This window comes from Bicyclus anynana, chromosome 8 (genome assembly GCF_947172395.1).
Source record: "Bicyclus anynana chromosome 8, ilBicAnyn1.1, whole genome shotgun sequence".
Lineage (NCBI taxonomy): Eukaryota > Metazoa > Arthropoda > Insecta > Lepidoptera > Nymphalidae > Bicyclus > Bicyclus anynana.
In genome coordinates this window covers 6,819,576-6,843,639 of record NC_069090.1, presented here as the reverse complement: position 1 = coordinate 6,843,639, position 24,064 = coordinate 6,819,576, and the positions used below count along the sequence as shown (strand labels likewise).

At 37.0% G+C, this 24,064-nt stretch overlaps 1 protein-coding gene across 1 annotated transcript in view; it reads left to right on the top strand.

Annotated features, from left to right (window-relative positions):
* The first annotated feature begins 602 nt into the window (after nucleotides 1–602).
* LOC112052810 (putative fatty acyl-CoA reductase CG5065) overlaps nucleotides 603–24,064 on the top strand; it is a 30,772-nt gene continuing 7,310 nt past the window's right edge. Inside the window, exons 1-6 of the mRNA XM_052883036.1 lie at nucleotides 603–849; nucleotides 18,145–18,248; nucleotides 20,091–20,207; nucleotides 20,572–20,691; nucleotides 21,326–21,451; nucleotides 22,033–22,178. Coding sequence (XP_052738996.1) covers nucleotides 18,150–18,248; nucleotides 20,091–20,207; nucleotides 20,572–20,691; nucleotides 21,326–21,451; nucleotides 22,033–22,178 — 608 coding nt within the window. The 5' untranslated portion in view covers nucleotides 603–849; nucleotides 18,145–18,149. The remainder of the gene's footprint in view (nucleotides 850–18,144; nucleotides 18,249–20,090; nucleotides 20,208–20,571; nucleotides 20,692–21,325; nucleotides 21,452–22,032; nucleotides 22,179–24,064) is intronic.

Sequence of the window (24,064 nt, the reverse complement as noted above, 5' to 3'; positions counted from 1 at the left end):
GACGTTTATAAGTATTTTTATAAAAACTAGACTATACTCTATTTTATAAAAAATATTAAAAAAGCTATTCAAATTTTTTTTATAAACTATAAGTTATTTTAAACCGTTCGTTCATAGTTTGGAATTTGAAAAGAATTTATTATAGTTTCAAAATTAAAGATTTGTTTGTTAGATTTTAGTGTTGAAAATATAGTATTTTTGTGTGGTACTATATATTGATTCAAAAGTATTCACTCAAAATATAGTACAATCTTAAAATAATATGTATGTACATATAACTAATATTATAAAGACGAAAGTTTGTGTGTAAGTGTTACTCTATAACGCCGCTACTACTGGAGCGATTTGGCTGAAATTTGGAATGGAAATAGATTTTACTCTGGATTAACATAGGCAGTAGGCTACTTTCATTCCGGAAAAATCCATGGTACCCGCGGGATTTGTGAAAAACTGAATTCTACGCGGACGAAGACGCGGGCGTCCGCTAGTTCTATATATTATAGAACGGGTGGTAACCCTATGCGTAAGCGCAAACTGAAGTCAACATTGAAGCGCAGTTTTTCCTTTCGGATCTATATGTAGGAAATGCGGAAGAAATTGCCAGTTTCGTTTCAGCTTTCGTGGCTGACCGACGTGGATTTGTCGATGAAAATACAACAATACTATTAATAAATAAACGTAAAAAGTCACGTTTCGAATTATAACAACACAAACAATCATTTGTATTTCAAGATCAGTTTTTGCTAACTTCGCACGATTTGTAGTGATTCAGATTAAAATATATTAAGTACTTTAAAAAACGTTTTCAGTTAGAATTTATTTTTTGTTTACATCAAGCTTCGAATTCAGGTAAGTTAAATATAGATTTAGTTTTAGAATTATCATAATACCATTGAACAAAATCAATTTCTTAATTTATCATAAAATTGATAACATTTATGATATATTAAGAAAAGAAATGTAACAAATGAAACATGTACATGTAAACATCACATTTTACTTACTAGAAAATTTGTCATCACCAAATCAACCCTCTTTTTTGTGTTAAAATATTTCAAAGGTGCCGGGAAACAGTAATTCAAAGTCATCAGTTTATAGTAAGCTCTTTTTGAATTCACAATTTATTAAGACATTATTAGTTTTGTCTCTAATTTATTTATTTATATTAAAAACAAACAAAGCACTATTAAATTTTTATATAAAAAATCTAGCCCACCCGTTGAGGGGCATGAGAGTGAGGAACCTTCTTATAACTTCTCACTGCTTTTGCATCATCTGTATCCCTACTTTGATCCTCAGAATCACCCAATAGTCAAGCGAAAGCTTCAAGTAATGGCCAGTGGCGCAGCGTGCATTTGAAGAGTATCAATTAATTAGTTGGGGGCCCAATTTTTTTTTAATTCTTTACAAGTTAGCCCTTGACTACAATCTCACCTGATGGTAAGTGATGATGTAATCTAAGATGGAAGCTAACTTGGTAGGAGTAGGATGAAAATCCACACCCTTTTGGTTTCTACCCGACATCGTAACGCTAAATCGCTTGGCGGTACGGTTGTAACTAGCCACGGCCGAAGCCTCCCACCACCAGACCAATTGAGATAATCTTAATCGCCCCAGCTGGGGAGCGAACCTATGACCTCCGTCCTTTAAAAACACCGAGCATACCACTGCGCCACGGAGGCCGTCAAAATAATGACGGGTAAAGATTTCTCACAAAATAAATAAAAATGCTTGCTTAAAATAAATAATATGACAGTGACTTAACCAACGTAGGATGTTTCCAACTTTTGGGCGCACGTTTAAGCAAGGAACTAAGTGTGATTGTGGATTACATTTTACTAATTTATAATTATACACGTAAAGGGGGGCTGGACAGGGGCCCCCATGTATAAAATATAATGGTGAGAAGGAAAGTCGCCAACTTAATTTAATCTGACCTGCAACTCAGCCAGGGTTAGCTTTTGGAACCATTCGGTACACAGTAGCTTTCTTTCATTTCTTTTTTTTTTTAAATAATATTTCCCAATCTTTAACATATGACCAATACTCCCCTTCAATTAGTCGGAAAAGACTGTGCTATGAGTGGGTACGACTTCAGTTTAGATATTACCTAACTTTAGTATAGTATACTGATAATCCAGCCCAAATATAAAGCAAAACCGGATCGGATTCCTCCGGAGGGTGTGGCTTCGAATCCGGTCCGGGGCATGCACCTCCAACTTTTCAGTTGTGTGCATTTTAAGAAATTAAATATCACGTGTCTCAAACGGAGAAGGAAAAACATCGAGAGGAAACCCGCTTACCAGAGAATTTTCTCAATTACCTGCGTGTGTGAAGTCTGCCAATCCGCATCGGGCCAGCGTGGTGGACTATTGGCCTAACTCCTCTCTCATTCTGAGAGGAGACTTGAGATCAGCAGTGAGCCGAACATGGGTTGATAATGATGATGATGATGACTGAAATTCATATTCAAATTCATATAATTATTAAATTAATTTACATAATTTCATTTCTTTATTCATTCTGTTCGAATATTTTTTTCTACTATATAAAAATACTAGCGGACGCCCGCGACTTCGTCCGCGTAAATTTCGATGTCAACTTTACTACTACCCCTACCCTACCCCTACCCTACCATTACCCCAACCCTACCCAACCCATACATCTACCCTACCCCTACCCTACCCCAAACCTACTCCTACCCTACCCCTACCTTACCTACACCCTACCCCCATCCTACCCCTAACCCCATCCTACCCCTATCCCACCCGTACCCCTATCTCACGCCTATCCTACCCCTACCCTACCGCTTCCCTATCCTACCCGTACCTCTACCCTACCTCTACCCCTACCCTACCACTACCCTAAACCCGGCCCTAAACCTACCCTACCCCTACGCTTCCCTACCCGTACTCTACCCTGCCCTGTAACTTCTCTATCTTACTCCTACCCTTAGCAAAGTGTGGTGGTATGACCAAGAGAAATATAGACTTCTATGCTAATAATATAAAGAGGTAAAGTTCGTGTGGTTGTAGGAGGTAATCTCTGGATCTACTGGACCGATTTGGAAAATTGTTTTACCAATAGAAAGCTACGTTATTTGCGAGTGTCATAGGCTATGTTTGATCCCTATATTCACACGGGAACGGGAACTACGTAAATGAAAGCGCCGGGCGTCATATAGCGGAATTTCTGCGTCTTGTAGAAATTTTGTATTATCTCCGAAACTATTTAAGTAATTAACATACTGTAAAGGGAAATCTTATCTCCATAATATCCTTGTGATTAATAAATAATTTATTTTAATAAGGATTAATGTTTAGTTGTATAAATAATGACGTAAACCTAAGTATATAAAATTAATAATTTTTAAAACACAAAAGGTACTATATCTGTTAATATATAGAAGATAGATATATGGTGTCGCGGACTTTTTTGTAGAACTTTTACAGATACATAAAGTCTCTGTACATTAATTTCAATTTTACACAATAGTTAAGGCAGCGCATGCGAATAAGTCTGTTTAAGAGGATTTTCAGTCCGACCTGTATGACAAAAACTGTGATAACTCGGCTAATATATATGATACCAATATAAAATATAGCCTATAGCACTCCCCGATAATGTAGCATTCTACTGGTGAAAGAATTTTTGAAATCGGACCAGTAGTTCCGAAGATTACCCCATTTAAAAAATGTGACAAACTTACAAACTTACAAACTTTACCTCTTTATAATATTAGTATAGAAGTATAGATATAGATTAGTATAGAAGACGGGTTTTCCTTCCTGACGCTATAACTCCAGAACGCACGAACCGATTTCCACGGTTTTGCATTCGTTGGAAAGGTCTCAGGCTCCGTGAGGTTTATAGTAAAGAAAATTCAGGAAAAATTTCAACGTAAGGTAGAGGTAGGGTAGAGTACGGGTAGGGTAGGGGTAGGGTAGGGGTAGGGTAGGGGTAGGGTAGGGGTAGGGTAGGGTAGGGTAGGGGTAGGGTAGGGGTAGGGTAGGGGTAGGGTAGGGGTATGGTAGTGGTAGGGTAGGGGTAGAGTAGGGGTAGGGTAGGGGTAGGGTAGAGGTATTTGAAAGTTTACATCGAGTTTCACGCGAACGAAGTCGCGGGCATCCGCTAGTCCAGTATATAATTTAAGTTTTTATGTATTTATACATAAATTACGGAGTCATTTCAATAAAGAAAAGCGTGTCATAGAGCATCAAATTTAAAACCTTCTTTTTACACCTTGTGTTAAAATGTCGTAATAAATCTTGTAATATTATAGTGCCATCAGCTTACCATTTTAATAAGGTGTTAGCAATAAACTTTTTTTAAGTTTATTGTCATTGTTCCCGGCATCACTATTAGGTATATATTTTTTACTGACTAATACCCAATGCTAAACGACTTCCTTGATTTAAATTTAAATTGATGTTAAGGCATTGTTCAAAGATAATATATAAAAATTAAACCGTAATTCCGTTACAAAGCTTCTAATCATAGAATTGCTAGGTTTTTTTTATTCTTTACGAGTTAACCCTTGACCACAATACAATTTCACCTGATGGTACGAAAGTGATGATGCAATCTAAGATGGCAGCGGGCTAACTTGTTCGGAGAAGGATAAAAATCCACACCCCTTTCGGTTTCTACACGACATTGTACCGGAACGCTAAATCGCTTGGCGGTACGTCTTTGTCGGTAAGGTGGTAATTAGCCACGGCCGCGGCCTCCCACCAGCCAGACCTGGACCAATTAAGAAAACCTCAATCGGCCCAGCCGGGGAACGAACCCAGGACCTCCGTTTTGTAAATCCATTCCGCCACGGAGGCCGTAAAACTCCTTTTTCCGGCCTCCGTGGCGCAGTAGTCTGCGTCCATACGTATTCAACGTCCCTTTGGACACGTGCGATGCGTTTTGGCGATGCCTTTCATAATCCGCACTGCGAAGTTAAGGAATGCCCTTCCAGTTTCCGTTTTCCCTACCACCTACAACATAGGTCTCTTCAAGAGTGAATAGGCACCTTCTAGACTAGCGCGTTCCAACATAGGCTGCATCATCAGTTACCATCAAGCATGAATGCAGTCAAGCGCTCGCATAAACAATGTAAAATTAATTAGCAGCCTAATTAAGCATAGAAGAATCCATATGTATTAGAGTTGTTACATGAAACTGTGGACAACATGAAATTTTTTGGAACTCCCTCTAAGTCGCATCTTGAACTTTTGAGCTGTAGGCTGTAGCGTTATTCTGTAACGATATAATCATAACACAATAATCTCTATCTTTCTCTATTTGTAGTATGGTGTATAGAGAGAGAGATAGAGACGAATAAGAGATTCATAATGTTGAGTTATAAAAACATTATAGTTCTACAGATTTGCATTTCCCATTCGCCACACCTTCTGCAGCAGTAGCTAAGTCTCAAAGCTGACGACGCACTTGAGTTTACAATAGGGCTGTTGTTTATTTTTTTAAATATCGGATTCTCGATGTACATATCGATATTTTTCCGCTGCACTACTATTAGACTCATTCGTACTCGTCGTTTTTCGTATACCTTTCTTTTTCACTTCGCTCATTGATAATCACAGACCATATTGATAGACCATAGATAAGTATCTCTTTAGCCGTTTGTAGGTAGATATTGAATATTGTATTTTTTTTTCATTTTAGTGATTTTAGTGACATTTTCAATAATATGCGAATAAATAAACTAAAAGTTTAAAACCATAATATTATAGATATAGTGTAAATAAGGTACAGTTGATTATGTTTACGATGATGTAGTAAATACTTAGTGAATAGAGAATATAAAAAAATTAAAAATTTGTTAAAAAAACGTTAGTAATAAATATCGATGTTTTAAAAAAATAATATCGATATATCGATATTTTATCAACAGCGCTAGATTACACATACGAGAACTCGCGACAGAACACAAGTTGTTGTTTTGCGTTTCGGCCTTTCCGGTAGTATCATTGGCGTATCTAGGATTATTCCCTAGGGTGGGCCTGGCCCCTGATATGCCGCTGAAGTGAGAGTCGACACTCAATATAGAAATTTCGTTTACAATGTTTGTGGACTCCCCCTAAAACGGTCTACTGATTATATTGATTTTTCTTTGTATTTTGACATCCATCACAGAATTTGAGATCGGTAGCCCAGAATTCTAGGATGGGCACTGGACCATTCTAGGGTGGGCACGGCCCACCCGGCCCCCCGCTATATACGCCTATGGGTAGTATCTAATTGTAAAGGGAGACAATATTTAACATTTCATTATTTTTACCATTAAACTTTCCTATGAATAATTTCGTTTCAATCAGAGGATCGTGAAATTTTTACTGCTACGAGTACTGATCCCGAGGGACGTCTATCTATTGTATCCCAAAAATAGACAAAACTATATATGTAAACATAAATATATAATACATTACACTACACAGCGCAGACCTTACAATGTTATGTTAGTAAACATAACATTGTAAGGTCTGCGCTGTGTAGTAGCTAAATTCGGATCACTTTTTGCGGTAATTTTATAGGCACGTAACGTAACGTAACGTAACAAATCTAGTCTAAAATATCGTTGCTATCTACGCGATACGGTGCATAAAACTTGAAATCTTCATTAGTGTTTGCATCTCTAAAGTCAAAGTCAAATTCAAAAATCGTTTATTTTAAGTAGGCTCATCGGCTCATCATTATTATTTTTATTTGATAAAACCTAACCAGTTTAGATAGTAGTGGGGCCCCATTTTTTATTTGCACCAGGGCCCTTGGTTACCTAGCTACGCCACTGCCAACTATCTACCTATTTCTATTTTTGTAAATATGCATTGATGCAATAAAGCAATAAATGAATAACTATACAAAGTTTGTGAGTTTTTAAACAATTTATCTCAAACGCTGACTCCATTATCAAGGTTACAATCTTAGATCCAGAGTTCTCACACTCCATGGAACTTTCGAGTTTATCTTATTAACTACCTTACAGCCTTCGATTAAAACGTTACCATATTATTGTGATGCAATCATGCAAGCGACCGCTGGGTTCATTAATTTATATTAATTAATGATATGAAATAAAAAAAAGTCGGCCGAATTCGGTATCGAATTATAGTTTTTCGGCTGCTAGTAATTATGCATAAAGTTCGTAGGTTTTAAAACAATTTATCTTAAACGCTGACGCTAACAGCAAGTTATAAGAAATTGGAGTTCTCCAACCCTTGGAACTTTCGAGACTATCGTATTACATCGCAGCCTCCGTTTAAAACGTTACCATACTGATAGTGTGATGCAAGTGCGAGCGTTGGATTCATTAATATGAAATAATGATACGAAATGCAGAAGGTCGGCCGTATTCGGTACGCGAAGGCGCTGGCCTAGCCCCCAGGGCCGAGAGCCGGCGAAATTTTAATTATTATTGTACTGGGAGAACGGACCGGCCGAAGAAAGGTTAAGGTTTCGCTGGTGAAATGAGAATACTGGAAATACCTGTTATGTGAAATTATGATATTGAATAACCCTTATTTGAATTTAAATGTTGTAAACATTGAATACGAAGGTCGTCCAGTACCCTTCCCTTCGATCGAGATTTTGAAACATCAATACACAAGGGACCGCAGTTAAACCGAGAACATTGTTATGGTTATAAAAATTAGCCTTATATGGATATAGATAGAGAGATAGAGCTGGGGCGTCATTAAAAAAATAACATAGTGTTAACATTTTGACGAACAAATGTATCCTTCGTACTTTGAAATTTAAAAACTTAGCGAACTTATAGAACAGAAAAGCACTATTAGCTGTAGAAATAAACATTCGATAATTTCCTTTGCTACTGGTATAAAACTTATAAACGACCAGATTGCATCATCACTTACCATCAGGTGAGCAGGTGAGATTGTAGTCAAGGGCTAAATTGTAAATAACAATAATGACAAAAACTTGGCGCATGCTTGGAGCATTGACTGACAAACTTATAGCTTAAAAAAACACGAAGGTCTGACTAGTACAAGTACATGCTGTCAGATAATTTTGAAGCAATAGACACTTTTTTTAAAAGTCTTATTATCGTTCGATTGTAAAAAAAATATATCTTGTTTTCGTTACTTTAATACTCCCTTTTATTTTGAATTAAACTTTTGTTTACGTCAAGCAATGTTTGTTTACTAGTTTAATGCCTTTCACTTTTTGATTAAAAACCATTATTCGTTTGACGTGTTTGTTCACTATAATTTCAGGTTCACGTGACGTCATGGCCGAAAGTTTTATGGCGTCTAGAAATACACTATAACTTGACTTGAAGTAATCTTCTATTACTTTAATTAAAATTGGTATATTTCGGACCCTTATTCCTAGTACTATTCGAAATTAATATTTTGATATGAGTCCACTAGCCTATTTTTAATAGTTACACAATTATTCTGCGTTTTACAAGATTAAGTTAAGACGGCCCCGATCATCAACATCTGATAGTACTACCGTACTAGAGCAGTGTGGATCCAGTGGCGTAGCTAGGTAACCAAGGGCCCTGGTGCAAATAAAAAATGAGGCCCCACTATCTAAACTGGTTAGATTTTTATCAAGTAAATTTAAAAAGTAAATTTTTATCAAGTAATTTAAAGTAAAGTATTAAAAATATACAAATGCATAAAAGTGCTAAGGTACTTCTACTATCATCAGTTCTCAGAAAGAAAGAAAGAAAGATTTATTTTTAAGTAATGCCACATATTACACTCTTAAATTCTAAATTATTCCACAGCTTAATTGTCCACGCAAAAAGTGGAGCAATAAAAGAAGAATGCTTTGCAATATGTGGCATAACCTAGAAGAAGGCCCTAACTCAGCATTTTGCCACATACTCCCTACACAAAAAAAAAATACCGACCGAATTGAGAACCTCCTCCTTTTTGAAGTCGGTTAAAAATAAGTATGCAGCACAAATTTTCAGTTAGGACGCAGTTCAGGTGCCGCCACATACACAGCTCAACATCCTATGTTAACTATTATAAAATAAGAACCAAATTAAAATTAGCCTCAATTTCCTTTCCTTTCCATATGAGCCTGGCCATTTTTAAAATTGGCTGGTAATGATTGAAGCTTAGGGTTCAAACACAGGACTTCTCCATACCAACAGGCAGCCCTAAATTAGTCTATAAGCTATTTAAGAAATTACTTAGCATCCCGTCTAGGGGGACCAGAGACCACCGAGTAAAAAAACAAGCACAGGAAAGATAAAGTAATTTAAAAATCCGTCTGTTTTTACTTAACGTTGATTGATACACATCTACCTTCGGCACCATTTATTGGACCCCCGACGAAAAAAGAGGGGTGTTAGAAGAATGAAGCGATTTCAATTTAGTTTTTTTTTTTTGTATTAAAAGTGACTTACGGGTGAGTGTTCTTAGACATTGATGAAAATCGGTTGAGCCGTTTAAAAGTTGTGGAGGTGAAGGTAGGGAAGGACAACCGTCTGTCTGCAAATATACTCGAGTGCGGCCTGAAAGCATAGCGCACTGAAAGAAAATAGTAATGACTTGATAGAGAGTGTAATTAATAATTTCATGATATTCAAATATAATTAGTTCCTTGTAGTGCACTTAGAGAGGACCACAGGCATAGGCGTATATAGTGGGTGGGCCAAGCCCACCCTAGAATGGTCCAGTGCCCACTCTAGAATTCTGGGCTACCGAATATACAAAGAAAAATCATTAAAATCAGTCGACCCGTTTCAGAGGGAAGCGTCCACAAACATTGTAAACGATATTTCTATAATGAGTGTCAACTTTGTTTAGCGTTATGTCAGGGCTGGCCACTTAAGGTGGGCCTGGGCCCACCCTAGGAAGTAATCCTAGATGCGCCAATGACCACAGGTTGCTTAGGGCATCAAGTTTTACTAACCCGGCACTGTCAACAGGGTCAGAGAGGTTGTTCTAATACAAATTCCGCCGGTACCTACGTCTTGTGCATACCTGTGCGGATGGCTTTCCCTTGTCGATCAATCAGCCGCCGCAGCTCACCTTGACTCGCTGCGTCCCGCGGTGCCGCTACGCAATCATACGTGCACCGCGCATTGTGGCTTACACTAAAGACAAACTCAATGTGGAATGTTTATCAACACACAAATTGAAAATGGAAGTAGAACATGCATTTCATTTCATGCCTAATTTAATGAAATTATGTAATTACGCCCGCGACTTCGTCTGCGTGGAATTTAGTTTTACACAAATCCCTCGGGAACCATGGATTTTTCGGGATAAAAAGTTTCCTATGTGTTAATCCATGCTAATATATCTCAATACCAAATTCCTGCTAATTCGGTTAAGTAGTCGAGGCGTGAAAGAGTAACAAACATTCATATCATCAAAATCATCAGCTTTCGCAAATCTCGGAAAACTATCGATTTTTTCGGGATAAATAGTAGCTTATGTGTTAATCCAGAGTAAAATCTATTTCCATTCCAAATTTCATCCAAATCGCTTCAGTAGTAGCGGCGTTAATGAGTAACAAACATCCAAAGAAATCATCCAAGCATACATCCAAACATCCATACAAGCTTACACGTTAGGTAGGTCTCATGTTACCAGTAAGAGCCTGAGCTTTTATTAAAATATGACCTTACGCGCGCCATTCAATCAATTATTCTCACCTTTCTGCAGCACCCACGACTATAACTGATCGTGTATTGGCCGCTGCGTGCATGACGGCTCGTCTTCGCTGCCGTTTGCGCTGCAGAAAAGTGGAAATAATTGACTGTCAATGGGTAACTTTAGATTATGGCTCTTAGATTAGGTATCTACCGAAATATATATCTAATGCGTTTGTCATCTTATGAGTTCATTGTCAATAACAAACTTGTTGGAAAATCCGTTTAGCTAAAACATTGTAGGATACATTGAGCGCAAAAAGTTATTTCTGCGATTTTAAACACGATACGAGCAAATAGTAAATTAACAAATGTACAATAACCTAATAAGGTAAACAATTATTATTTGTAACCATCTTATAGTGTAGATGTTCTAGTTTCGGAAGTCACTTTAGCGTTGGGTGTACGTGTAGTAGTAATGTGACATTACTCACTCGTTGGTGTGTATAGAGTTTATTTTTATTCTTTACAAGTTAGCCCTTGACAATACAATCTCACCTGATGGTAAGTGATGATGCAGTCTAAGATGGAAGCGGGATAATTTGTTAGGAGGATGAAAATCCACACCCCTTTTTGGTTTCTACACGACATCGTACCGGAACGCTAAATCGCTTGGCGGTACGTCTTTGTCGGTAGGGTGGTAACTAGCCACGGCCGAAGCCTCCCACTAGCAAGACCTGGACCAATTAAGAAAATCTCAATCGGCCCAGCCGGGGATCGAACCCAGGACCTCCGTTTTGTAAATCCACCGCGCATACAACTGCGCCACGGAGGCCCTCAATATAAGAGTATAACTTATGAAAAAATTAACAAACGCACTAGTCGTTTCTACGATTTTCGATAGTTCCCCTCGATATCTCCAGGATGCCATTATCAGATCCTGACATGAAAAAAATGGGACCCTTACAAACAAAAATAAACTTTTCAAAATCCGTCCACAAATGACGGAAATATTACTGAACATACACAAAAAAAACATACATACAGCCAAACGTAGAACCACCTCCTTTTTTGAAGACGGTTAAAAATTATCTCAGCACAATATTGATATAGGAAGAAGCGGGTGACATCGTGTGACATCGGTACCCGTTTACCAAAAACCGTTACTCACCAACGACTCACTGACTATACAAATGATAATTTATTAATTTTTTTTTACTTATCGCTCCTTCAGTTTTACATGTAAATGTGCTTTTCAACGATCATCATCGACCTGTCTACTGGATAAAAAGTTTTATAAATCGGGTTAAATATATCAATAAATGATATATTTAACCCGATTAATATGTGCCTATGGGTTGCCTAAAAAATTTCAGTCTTGAATATGATTAATAACATTTTTTTTAACTTTTTATTGGTTTAGTTTAGTTAGTATTAAGTTTGATAAATAAATACTTTACTAGACACAAGTTGGTAAAGGTCGTCATAAATTCGGATCCTCTACTAAAAGTTCAAATTAAAAAAAGCCCTTATACCTACCACAATCGACTTCAGAAAGTAGAATATCTATACTTTAGTACAAGTAACTACCTAATAGCTACCATTTGCCATAACAAATATTAACAGCGTATGTTTGTTCTACTAAATCAATAGAATTCACACCATCACACCATCGGAAACCAACAGTCAATATGAGTTGAGGAAAAAACGTAATACTTAAAGTTCGCAAGCATTTTTCAAAGTGTTTGTTCGATAGTTTGTTTGATAAAACAAATTTTGCATATTAGTCAAGTTAATAACTTCCTTGCAGATCATAACAGCTATATATATACTTAATGTGTCATAGTAAGTTGTTTACATACTCAATAGTTCGAGACAACTTGTTATATCCTGGGTCAATTTGTGAAAACAACTTATATTTAATGTATTTCGAGCGTATGTAATGTGCATTTGTATGTCAATTTCTTTGATATCGTCGATCTGGAAATGACGATATCAGCCGAGTTAACCCTTCTCATTTTTTTTTTTTTTTTTTTTTTTTTTTTTTTTATTTTTTATTTTTTATTTTTTTTTTATTTACAAGTGTACCTTGACTACAATCTCACCTGATGGTAAGTGATGATGCAGTCTAAGATAAAAGCGGGCTAACTTGTTAGGAGAAGGATGAAAATCCATACCCCTTTCGGTTTCTACACGGCATCGTACCGGAACGCTAAATCGCTTGGCGGTACGTCTTTGCCGGTAGGGCGGTAACTAGCCACGGCCGAAGCCTCCCACCAGCCAGACCTGGACAAATTAAGAAAATCTCAATCTGCCCAGCCGGGGATCGAACCCGGGACCTTCGTCTTGTAAATCCACCGCGCATACCACTGCGCCACGGAGGCCGTCAAAAATTCTCATTAGGCAATGAAGGGTTGACCAAGACTGCCCTTTCCGGTTCGGGCATATCTATCCGGGCATAACTAAATATGTGCCCTGTCCATTGCCACTTTAACTTCGCGACTCGTTGAGCTATTTCGATGACTTGATCTAATAAGATGACTAATAAACACATTATAGGCAAGCAAATAACACATCCTACTAAGTGTCGCCCAATGCCTATCAACCTAAGGCAAATGTGTTAAGGCTCTTGTGCCTGTAATTGGACAAACAACCACGTCCTTCAGATCAGAACAGAGCGATGCTGCTACAGCAGGATAAGGAAAGTAGTACTTCATCGGACTATCTCTATCACATAGAGCTCTACTAAAACTGAAGATGAAAATAAAAAAAAATAATTATAATTAACTAGCTGACCCGGTCAAGCTTCGCTTTGACATAAGTGCACTTCTTCCCTATCCCTACCCTACTCCTACCCTACCCTACTATTACCCTACTCCTACCTAACCCCTACCCTACCCATAACCAATACTCGTATACTACCCGTACCCGACCCATTCCCTACCCTACCCATACCCTACCTGTACCTTACCCCTATCCTACCCTACCCCTCTTCTCGGTTTTTTAGTCACAAATAGTCCACATACCAATTTTCATTATATATTATATACACATTATAGTGGGGTGCTTGTGTCTCTCTCCATCCTTACAACTATTTCCACTTAAAAATCACGCTAATTCGTCGCTCCGTTTTACAGTGGAAGATGGACAAACAAACAGACAGACACACACACTTTCACATTTATAATATTATTATGGGTTGACGCTTCAATCAGCGCCGGGTTAGCCATAGGGCGGTAGATAGCATTTAGTACCTAGCTACAGGCCCTGCGTTCAGATAGGGGGCCCGCGCTCGAGAAAAAAATTATAAAGGTCAATTTTGGTGGGCAATATGGACAAACTGCATAGTGTGATTCATCAAACGAAAGAGCTTCATATGAGGATTATTTTAAAAGCTTTTTAGTTATTCAAGGATATATATTCAAAGTTGAACCTCTGAAGTAATAAAACCTAAAATTTTGAAAAACATTATATACAGAATAAAGCTTCCTATTTCTAGATTTTGATTTTGAATATGAAGGTCACTTTTGGGAGGAAAAACCAAATTAGGTTTTTTTTAACCTAAAAGGGCCCCCTGTTTAAATTTGCTACAGGCCCCGCGCTAGCTTAATCCGGCACTGACTTCAATAGCTCTTCTGTAAAGCGACTCAGTGAGGTCGTGGTTAGGTCCGTTGGACTATTGTCTCACTCACTCCTAACACAGTCTTTTCCGACTAATTGGAGAGGAACGGGAGTATTGGACATATTTAAAGATATGGCGAATATTCTTTACAAAAAATTCGAGGTTTGCGTACCAATGTGACTGACCGCATACGTAAATGTTTTGTCAATAAGATGACTATCGCGTGAAGTCCCACACGATCTTGCTTACCATGTTCCTAGTGTTTGCACTGAACATACATTATTCAATAGGGTAAAGAGGAAAACGGTGGTTCTTTTTGCAGACAATGTAAGTTTAGTTACATATTAAAATATAGGCTTCTTGCGGTTTTTAAATTAAACAAAACTTCCCTTGATAGATAAGAACAGAAATATTTACTAAACTAGCAGGTACCCGAATGAAATTTATTTTTCACAAATCCCGCGGGAACCGTGGATTTTTTTGGGATACAAAGTGTGGTTCTCAATAGACTATGTTGTTCAATAATCAGCTCATCTACCACTGGTAGCTAAAGCAGCTTATTCACTCGGGCGTCTGCTACTTGAGTAAATAATTCGTTCAAGGGAAGTTTTCTTCAATTTATAAACCGCAAGAAACCTATATTTTTAGCATGTAACTAACTGTTGTAAGTCCCGCTAAAATCAGTTTAGCCATGCCAGAGACTACACAAACAGTCAGACGGATTTTTTTTACTTTAATTTATTGGTCTCTAGAGCGAAAAACGATTATTGCTTTTCAACATCGCTGCTGATTCTTAGGGGTTAGAATCCCGAAAACTTGGATTTAATCTCCCCTAAACTGTAATCACCCTCATGATTAGACAAAGAAATCTGATGCATTATTTTCCGAGGTTGAATGTACTTGTATCTTTTGAATGACAGACCTACCTACGTTACCTACGTAATTAATATGTTTATCATAAGGACTTACATTATGTAAACAATTATTGTGATTGATTGTATTAATTCACCTGTACTTAATTCAATTTCCTTTAGATGTTTTTCATCACTTAAGTTGTTTATTGATTCATTCAGTTAATTTATTTACATAATTAGGTACGAGTATGTTGGCTGAAATAAATCATTAGATGCAAATAAAATTGTATTGTCTGTCCGTGGTTTCAAAATAACTGTGTTTTTCAAGTGCCTAGTTACATAACACTAAAGTACAAATAAACTTTTTTAAAAATTTTGTCCGTCTATTTGTTCGTGTTAATCTCGGGAACGGCATAATTTACTGGAAGATTAGCGTAACAATACGAGTATCATTATCATTATCAGATGGGTACCAAACTGAAGTTTGGCAGTCATGTGTAGAAACCTTTTCCGGTCTTTTATAATTTTTTCAAGCTATGTGTGTAGTTTAATTTAGTCCACTCTTTGGTATCGTGTATCTATCTTCTCCGCGGTTTCCTGGAGCACGTTTTCTGGGTATTTAACATTCTAAGATCAAATCATAGAGATCCCCTTTGCAAATGCCCGAATAATGCCCTCCGAACGATTATCATGTGGCTGCGGTCAGAATTGGCACTTCTTAATTTTTAGAATTTGACCATTTTTCATTGTTTATATTTTTTTTATTGAGCAAGAATACGTTAAGGAACTTAAGCTAACTTATTGTTTCCAGGAAATTTTAAACATTTTCCTCAACCCATCTCAAAAGCTTGCAACTGTCGAGGCTGAGGCTGTTCCTTTTTTCCCTGAAAATTTTCTTCTACTTCATGTACTTACTTTGTTCTATTTGGTTTACGATATAATGGGACACTAAATTGAATCTAATTAATAAGACCTTCAATTTTCCTATAATAGATACCAGCGGCGATGAATCCATTCAGGCCGATTCCTGCCGAGTTACCTTTTAAAAATCCATATATACATATTCATTATTGTAATGAACGTATCGATATAGGAGAAACCAGACTTTGTATCAATCTATGGAATCCTTTTCTTTGGGACGGTTTACCTTCGTCTAAATTCCATTCTTTGCTACTGTTAGATACCTACTATGATACCTATGTTTTTTTGTACAACACCGCAAACCGATAGAAGTTAGAACATCGGCTAAGTATAATAACCCTTTGACCAAGTCTAGCTCGAATTTAATATAGACTTGGGCGGATTGCCAGACGATTGCATTTTACGATTTACGAGTACTTGTACGTTTATAGAATACCTTGACTTGTTGAAATTTATGAATGATTGTCTCTAACCATTGTTAGTGCAATCGCAGATAACTTGTGAATAGGCAAGTAAGGTACAATGTAGCTACCCAGTAAGTACTTCGTCGTAAAATATTAACGACAATTTTGTAGACAATCGCTACGGTACGAGTAAAATACTGCATAAAAATATAATAAACTAAAATTTATTGACTTATTCATTGCTGCCGTAAGTAGGTATTTTAAAATTAATTATTTTACACGTCTTGTCTGTATTGTTTCAATATAGCATCCATGATATCTAGGGTTGCCGGTTGCCACCGTTTTTAGGCATTCCAAGGAAAAAACGAAAACCCGTATACCTAATCACTTGTAGTGTGTTTTGTAGTTATAATTTAATTTTCCCGCGGTTACCTAGGTACTTCAAGATCCTGATCCTAGGCCTATAGCCATGTGGCAAGTCGATTCTATTTACCCTACCGTTTCGAAAACTAAAAAAAAGTATGGGAATGACAAATCCGATCGATAATTTGATCACGTGACCTGTCAAATGTCATTTCCATACATTTTTTAATTTTCGATGCGTTTGCGATTGTAGTAAGAGAATCGACGTCGCAGTCGCAGGAGAGGCATAATAGAAGAATAAAAAACACACAGCCGAAAACAGAACTTCGTCCTTTTAGAAGTCGGTTAATAAAAAAGAAACGGACGTTTATGCCACAAAAACATACAGATATTTAGACTATCTCAAGGGAATCGAAATTCATAGGGTACTTTTTTAGATCAAGACTAGTTTGGAACCCATTTATCATTAAAATTAATATACCACCTATATGACCTCTGCCTCCGATTCCGGACGGTCTGGGTTCGAATCCGGTCTGGAGCATGCACCTCCAACTTTATGGTAATGTGCATTTTAAGAAATTAAATATCACGTGTCTCAAACGGTGAAGGAAAAACATCGTGAGGAAACCTGCATACCAGAGAAATTTCTTAATTCTCTGCGTGTGTGAAGTCTGTCAATCCACATTGGGCCAGCGTGGTGGACTATTGGCCTAACCCCTTTCATTCTGTTAGGAGACTCGAGCTCAGCAGTTAGCCGAATATGGGTTGACAATGATGATTATCCACCTACTCGTTTGTATATTTTATGAAAGACTTTTGACTTTGAGCTTTCTCAAAATAAACCTACCATTTACTCTACATTGCTTACCTAAATTGTTGGGCTGAAAATGATCGGTCTTCTTTCTCCTTCCTGGTTCATTGATGGTTAGTATATGTGACAGGTAAGATGGTAGTTAGTGTACCTTTTAAAAATCCATCATTTTGGTAATACTTAACATATAAGTAATATAAAGAAAGAAAGAAAGAATAAATCTTTATTATAGCATTATGCCACACAACACAATATATATAAATATAAATTTCGTCAATAATATGACAGGACAATATCCTGCGATGTGTGGCATAACCCAATAAAGGGCCCCAACTCAGCATATGCTACATACTCTTTAAATAAAAAGAGCATGCAGCGCTGGTTTTCAGTTGGAACCGTTGACCAGGTGCCGCCACAAACACAGCACACAACAACCTTATTAACTATAATAAACAATACAATATTATGTATCGATGAAACTGGAGTTTTTATGAAGCGGTATAAATTTCCTTTTCTTTGGGACTGCTTACCTTCGTCAAAATTCTATCCTTCGCCACTGCTATCTATGATCTATGTGACAGGTAAGATGGTGGCGCGACCACGGTCACCGTGTGGCGCCCTGCTGCCACAATTCTACGCTGGCAGGGACATCTTCATCACTGGAGCCACTGGTTTTATGGGAAAGGTAAGGATCATCATCATCATCATAAGTTAATATCCTACTGCAGTGTTGACTGAGTGTTCAATACCATAATGGGACCGATATTCCCTTCACATTTTTATGATAATTTAAAGTCCGGTGATAATATTAATATTGTGAGCTGTGATAGCCCAGTGGATATGACCTTTGCCTCCGATTCCGGAGGGTGTGGTTCGAATCTATACTAATATTATAATCTATGCTAATATTATAAAGCTGAAGAGTTTGTTTGTTTGTTTGATTGAACGCGCTAATCTCAGGAACTACTGGTCCGATTTGAAAAATTCTTTCAGTGTTAGATAGCCCATTTATCGAGGTAGGCTGTAGGCTATAATTTATCCCCGTATTCCTACGGCAACGGAAACCACGCGGGTAAAACCGCGCGGCGTCATCTAGTCCAATATATAATTTATTTTGTGATAAACGAGAACAAACAACTTAGCCTAAGTTTTTTTTTTCATTTTTCTAAACAAGTTAGCCCTTGATCAACAATCTCACCTGATTGTAAGTGATGATGCAACCTAAGATGGAAGCGGGCTCCGGATAATTTGTTAGGAGGAGGATGAAAATCCACACCCCTTTCGGTTTCTACACGACATCGTACCGGAACGCTAAATCGCTTAGTAAAAAATCAATTAAAATCGATCATGTATCGCGGTACGTGTTTGTCGGTATGGTGGTAACTAGCCACGGCCGAAGCCTCCCACATATTTGCTCTATACATTATTTGCTCTATACAATCAATGATGATAATATAAAATGTCATTGGATACAATGTGTTAACAACGAATTCATTTCACAATTCACAGTAGGAATACTTCATTTACGAAGGATACGAAGGCGTAAAACAATTACAAACTTGATTTTTAATTTATGCATAAATTAATTTTATTAATCAAGTAGGCTCAGTGCAATTTGAAAAGTCTCAAGTAGGATTTTCAAAAAAATACTCGTGTAGTTGCAGTGGAAAATTTTGGAATCGAGAGATCTTCCGCATCCACTTAAACAAGCATACCACCTACCATTCATTGTCATGTTTAAATACTTTACAATTATTAACCTTCATATTAATATCAATACCCATTCATTATTATTGATGATAATATGATCAATAATAATTTATTACAAGGAAATCCCAAAATACACGTCTACCTGCATATCGCGGCCTTTAGAATCGTCGAGTTGACAAAAGCAATTATGGGTATCCTTAATGGTTTGATTGTCAACCATACCAATAAAGATCCAATAAGAAGAAATTATTGTTGAACCAGTCACGTTCACCTTGATCTTGATGCCACTTACGAACATTTACAAACACAGCTTAACTTTTAGTTTTTAGTGATGACGAAGTATCAATAAAACTGTAGTACTGAGAGACGACATCTTAGCATTTAATGGATTCACCGTGCGGGTGCCGGGTCCATCGCGTGGTAGAGAGAAAAACTCCGAGCAGAGTCCTGAACTTGTGACTACAGGATGTAGGGTTAAGGAATTCCTTGATATATATATTAAAAATTAAAATATGTATTGAGTTGTATTTGTAGGAATATGTATTAAGTTATTAAAGAGACAAAAGTGACCTTAAATGATTCGTGTAAAGATACCTTGTCGCTTTGTTGTCACGATAGGCATAAATAAATATAAAAAGTATTTAATCCAGGAAACAATCCATCTCCATTAACACCCAACACTATCAATAAATGTGTCTCACATATTTATATCAAGTCAGTTATTATGACAGTGAAAGTTTACCTTTATAACATTAGTATGATTGTACACACAGCAAATCCTATTTTGTATGTTAAATTGAGGCTTCGTTGTATGCAGGTATTGATAGAGAGGCTGCTAGCAACATGTCCAGACATCGGTCGTCTGCATCTCCTCATGAGACAAAAGAAAGGCGTCACTCCAGAAAAACGATTGCAACAACTTATACAGTCACAGGTAATAAACCAATAAATATTAGAATAAACATTTTTATAACACATTTGCTCGTAAAGTATCGCTTATTTCAGCAATTTCAATATCGTAATGTATCTCATGTGCCGTAATGTAAAGTAAAATGCACATGTGCCGTAATCTTAGACCATTAATAACTTATTTATTAATGGTCTGTAATACATACTAACATCTGTAAAAAGAAATGTTTCATTATCAAATTTAGTTGGTATGTCTACCATTACCTCTTCCACTTTAGACACGTAACTATGTTCTTTGATACACTCCTATCAAATCTTAGTTCTTTCCTCACCTTTCACGTCCGTCCTTCCACTATTGTTTAAAAACGTGTGAACATTTAAATTTCCAGGTTTTCGATGTAATCCGCCAAACGAATCCTTCACAGTTAGACAAGTTATGCATGATCCCGGGAGATGTATCACAACCAGAACTTGGCATTCCTTTACAGTGTCTACGTCAACTACAAGAGGTATTGTAGATTACAATTTATCGAAAGAAAAAGTTCTATTTCTATTAATTAATTGTACATTTATAAGTTCTACTCATTCGAACACAGTGCAGAAGATTGAGATTCCAATTATGTTAAGGTAATACGAAGCTGGTTAAGGTGATATGGTTACAGCATCAAAAGCAGTAGACAGTTAGAAAATAATGTGTAATGCTCATGTATCGCTCATATCCACCCAGTTACAGTTAAGAACGCTGCACTCGAAATTGTAGACGAATACATATAACCAGGACATATGATCCAGTCAGGTAGGTCCAATTTAAAGAGAGAGGTGAATCGCCGATACCAACTTGTCTGGGCTGCATTCAGGAAACTTCGCGACTTCTTTTCGTCCGAAATTCCTCAGTGCCTGAACACAAAAGTCTTCGAACAGTGCGTGTTGCCAGTGGCCTATGGTTCCGAGACTTGGACGCTAACTATGGGCCTCATAAGAAGGCTCAGAGTCACACAGCGGACGAAGGAACGAGCTATGTTAGGAGTAGGTATCTCTGCGCGAATCAGAAATGAGGAGATCCGCAGAAGAACCAAACACGACCCAGTTCAACGAGTTACTTACTGTTTATTGTCCTTTTTCAGTTTTTGGATAAATTTTCAGGTGTCTATCGTCTTCCACTCGGCAGCGACGCTGAAGTTCGACGAGCTGTTGTCAACAGCCGTGGAACAAAACGTGTTGTCCATTATACGCGTCATGGATCTTTGTGACACCCTTCCCAATATACAGGTAAAGTCTAAAATGTTATTTAGAAGTGTTTAGGACTTATATAGAGTCCAAGAAGTGTCTAGGACTCCAGAGGATTTGCTAAAGAGTTAAAAGGCGTAGACAGACCTCCAAGAGACGTACTAAAGCAATAAATAGCAATGACTTATTGACTGTTATACTATTAATCTATTGTTAAATATAAACTGGTAATATTTATGAGTTTGTAAGGGGTAATCTCTGTATTTACTGAATCGACTTTGAAGGCACGTTAATAGAGATGATGACAGTATTTTAAATTGTATATAAATTAAGAGTACGTATACTAATATTAAACTTTTATCCCACGTGAAACCGCGGGCTGTCTGCTACTGCTAGTTTACTGTATGTTTGCAATTTTTTACTGTTTTTTTTTCATTTTATAAATATAACACATCTCTCATCGATCATTGCAACGACTAAGATTTTATTTTTTTAGCCAACAACAAATGCATATTAATAATTATTATTAAAATAAATTGAAACCTTGGGTCACCTGACGCATGGATCAATTTGTCAAACATAGAATTGACATATTCTTGATGATGATTTCGTGTACCTCCTAGGCCTTGGTGCACGTGTCAACAGCCTACAGCAACCCAGAGCTCAACGTCGTCGAGGAAAAAGTGTACGACGCCCCGGCCTCTCTCCCGCGTCTTCTAGCGCTGGTCGAGGCTGTACCCACACCACTTCTTGCCAATATCACGCCAGAGTAAGTTTTATCCGGATATTATACCTTGGCAACTTCGTTCGTAACACTCTCAATCAGCGGGCCGGGGGTGACTTCACACCCGCGCAGTCTTTCCCCTCGTCGCCCGCATATCACGGGGGTGTCATCAACGAAATTGCCAGACAATAATGTATAACTCACACCAAATTTAAGTTGCACCAAGTTAAAAGAAAAAGAAAGATCTTTATTTCTAAAACAGCGGACTTGCATGAATATATCGAAATGCGACAGTCAAGGAAGAAATAACAAAAAACTCAATAAAACACAAAAGCAGACTACTAGAGCACACAAACAGTCTTGCCAAATTGCTAATAACGCCTGGTAAGACGAAAAGGCTAAAGCGATCCACCGTGGAAAAGTGTGTGGTGGACCAACCAATGTATGACTATAACACGAAGAGGCGCTTAATGTAGCGACCTCCAACCTTAAAAACATCCTCTTCTATCAAAAAATCAGTTTATAGTCGACTGACTGATCGCTGATGGATTTAACTAAACAATAAAAAAAAACCCGACTGCAAGAATGTTTTTCGCGCGTATCTTGTTTGTATGAATGTATGTATGTTTGTATGTACGTTTGTATGTATGGATGTTTTCTATATATGTAATATTCTGTATTACCTCATATCATACCAAGCCGCTGAACGGATTTACGTAATTAAGATATCGTTAAACATCACTGCATCATTGCCCCATACTAAATGGCACAAAAGAATGACGTTGTCGCAGAGAGAGTCGTTTTTGTATGGGTGTTCAAACAAAATTACTAATATCTTTGTTAAGTAACAAAACATAAACGCAAAACGTTTATGTTATACTTCAAAAAAGGTAAAATGTCACATATAATGTAAAGAACCTAAAAATGTATAAATTTTTCAATTACGATAAAAGATTTTTGTTTAAAATTTTATAAAATTATTTGTTTTATAAACATCCAGACAATCTTAGTTTTTTATGTATTCATAAATAAATATGACTATACATACCTACCCCAATGTCTCATAAAAATTAAATCAAAAATCATTTATTTCAAGTAGGCTTTTGACATGTCAGTTGACTATTTGTAAAGATTCTACCACCGGTTCGGAAGGCAGGTTCTGCTGAGAAGAAACCGGCAAGAAACTCAACAGTTGCTCTTTTAAAAAATTCATACAGTATTATAATTTACAATTGATGATAACATCACAATTTCTTATAGTTTTACTTTTTGTGTGAAGAAATTATAATTAGAAACATTGTCATCGTCCCTATTGTGTTCCCACGTGTAACTCTTTCACAATTTTTCTTGGTATAAATATATGCTGTAATTAGTCTCTACTTAGCTCATTTAAAATTACATTTTTTCTTATGTATGTAGGTAATTCTTTTGTTAAAGACAAACTGTTTTTACTTGTAAGTATGTAATTACTACACTATTATAGATTAAGCAATTGGCAATTATTCCATATTATCTATTATTAGAAGTGTGACAGATGTGACATCTGGAGAAGTATTATCGCCATTTACTGTGTCATGGTTGAGTTTGCCAGTGGCAGTGCTTTGTTTCGAGAAGAGCCTACAACAAACTTAGAAACTCGAAACTTAAATTTTAAGTTTTCGAGTTTAATTATTACCATTGACATTACTTGATGTTTCAAAAGTGCTTGTAAACTTAAACTAATTGAAATAAACGAATCTTGAGTTAGGGGTCCCTTAAGTATTACCTACTGCAGATTTATTACAATTATTCCTTAAGAGCAAGGTTTCTTAAAGTGGGGGGGAACCCCTAGGGGTTCGCCATTCGACGGTAGGGGGTTCGCGATAAAATTTACGTAATGGTGGCTTGATAACTGATACCAAGTGTGAGTTAAGGTTAAAATTGTCCAAAAT